Source organism: Emiliania huxleyi (assembly GCF_000372725.1).
Source record: "Emiliania huxleyi CCMP1516 unplaced genomic scaffold EMIHUscaffold_831, whole genome shotgun sequence".
NCBI classification, from domain to species: Eukaryota; Haptophyta; order Isochrysidales; family Noelaerhabdaceae; genus Emiliania; species Emiliania huxleyi.
This window is the reverse complement of record NW_005195793.1, coordinates 1-2,181: the sequence shown is the minus strand read 5'-3', so window position 1 is coordinate 2,181 and position 2,181 is coordinate 1. Positions and strand designations below refer to the sequence as shown.

Below are 2,181 nucleotides of genomic sequence, written 5' to 3'. Positions count from 1 at the left end.
GGGGGGGCGGAAGACGACGAGCTCTCCCCGCTTCGGAAGCGCCTGCCACGCGTGTGCGCGGGACGGCCTTTGTTTGTCTGCCTGTCTGGCGTGTGTGCGTGGCGGGGACTTGCTGCAGCTGCGGTTGGGGCCGCAGTGGCGTTGGGTGCGGCGCTTGTGGTGCGGCGGCGGGCGCGCACATAGAGGCGAGAAAACTTCTCGACGGCGATCTGGTCGTTTGGAGAGAGGGTCGGCGCCATGGACTGGGAGGGGATGAAGAAGGGCTCGACCACGCACGTGCGAACCCACAGGAAGAGGCCGAGCGCCGGGATGAAGTTGCGCAGAAAGCCTTCGCCGCGCCGCCGCCACACCTCCGCCGCCGCCAGCGCGCCCTCGCCGCGACCGAGCGGTCGACGCGCCTTGGTTCGGCGCGCGGCTGAGTTCGCCTTCACCCTGCGGATTGGTTTTGGCGAGGGATGCTGCAGCTTTGCGGCGAGCGGCGCAACAACTCGGCGATGTCGCAGCGGCTGTCGCAGCGAAGCCCACGCCGGCGCGAGCGCAGCGGATCCGACGGCGGGCAGCCCGCCGTAGATGAGGGGAAGGAGCAGCACCGCCAGGTGGTGCGCCGGGAGAGGACGCCGCCAGCACCGCCCCCGCCAAGATGAGTCGGGCATTCTCGGTTCGTCGAGGAAAAATAGGCGATTTTTCCGTTCAAGGATAGTAAGAAAAAAGCCGCCAGCACGCTAGAGGGCGCCGCAGGCGCCCTGAGCGGCGCGGAGCGCCGCCGCAGGCGGCGGACAGCAGGTGCGCGAAATTAAACGCCATTTTCGACTCCGCAGTTTTGCCACTGATATCAAAATCCGGCACACTAATCGACTTACGTATACGGTATGTATATAAGTAGAGGAACCAGTGGAGAGGACAGGGAGGGACGTGTCCGAGGGAGGGGGGGGGAACGACTTTAGTGCTGGACGGCTAGAATGGCCGATGGGCGGCCTCGAATCACGGTCACGTCGGCGAGGACAGCGACGGCGTCGTTGGCTGAGTGAGCGCAGGGGCGAGGGCGTCGACCGACGGGCGGCGCATCAGGAGCCCCTCGCTGGCGAGCGGCTGGCGCGGGAGGTCACGGAACGACGGGTCGAACGACGGGTCGAGCCCCCCCCTCCACCGGTCGAGGCCGTGGTCGAGACGGTGAGCGCGGCCGAGGTCCTCGCGAACGTCGCGGAATACGGCCCGAACTACGTCCTGCCGCAGGCCACGGAGTCTAAGACGGCGCGGCGGAAACGGCTGCGCGTGGACGCGGCGGCGAGGATCGCCGGGCACGCTGTCGTCGAGACTGGCACGCACGTGGAGATCCTGGGCGAGCAGAGGTGGTGGCCGGGCACCATCACGGGGCGGGAGGAGGGTTCGGACGGCCGGCTCGTGCACGCGGTCGAGTACGACGGCTACCCCGACCAGGATTTCCGGCTCAACTTAGAGGAAGAGACGTGGAGGCGGGTGACGCTCGGCGCCGGCGGCGCGGCCCCCACCAGCGGCGAGGACAGCGGCGGCGAGGGCAGCGACGAGGCTGCGGACGCGCTGCCGGCCAGCGCGACCGACATCGGCAGCGCGGTCGCCACCGGCGGTGAGGGGAGCGGCGTCGAGGGGGGCGGCGGCGAGGCTGGGGACGCGCCGCTCCCACTGCACGCCCGCTCGGGGCGGAGGAGGGTGCGGCGCAGCGCCGTCATGGAGCTTCTTCGTGCGCGAGACGAGGACGAGCAGGACGAGGCCATGCTGCCGCACGGCGCTAAGCACTCGAGGGCGCTGCGCGAGGTGCGCCGCCGTCTGCGCGAGTACTTGAGTGAGCAGGCGGAGAAGGGGCAGGACGTGCCGATGATGCGGACGGCTCGAGGCCTCCACCCGACCGTTCGGCGAGTGGCTGGCGTCGACGCGAATTCGTGAGTCGAAGGCCAGCCGTTGGGTTGGCTCGCTGCTGAGAAAGCTTCGGCGCGAGGGGAGGAGGCTGTGGTGCGCGCTGGCCGGGGGGCAGGCACTGTGCAGGTGATGCTAGACAACATGGCGCACCACGTCTGGCGCGAGGTGTGGCCGGCGCTGGGCAGGGTGCTAGAGTTGCTCGATCCGGCCCAGAATACACGCTGACGGTGCTGTGGGTTTGTGTAGCTGGCATAAGTGCACTCGGGCGCGGGAGGTGCGCTCGAACCT

General features: G+C 69.1%; 1 protein-coding gene across 1 annotated transcript; it reads left to right on the top strand.

Moving 5' to 3' along the window:
• Positions 1 to 455: 455 nt before the first annotated feature.
• Positions 456 to 1,920, top strand: EMIHUDRAFT_121271 (hypothetical protein; the record flags this gene model as incomplete). Its single annotated transcript, XM_005758867.1, has 2 exons — positions 456 to 599; positions 1,156 to 1,920. The coding sequence occupies 2 exons, from the start codon at positions 456 to 458 to the stop codon at positions 1,918 to 1,920; spliced, it is 909 nt and encodes a 302-aa protein (XP_005758924.1).
• Between the last annotated feature and the right edge of the window lie 261 nt (positions 1,921 to 2,181).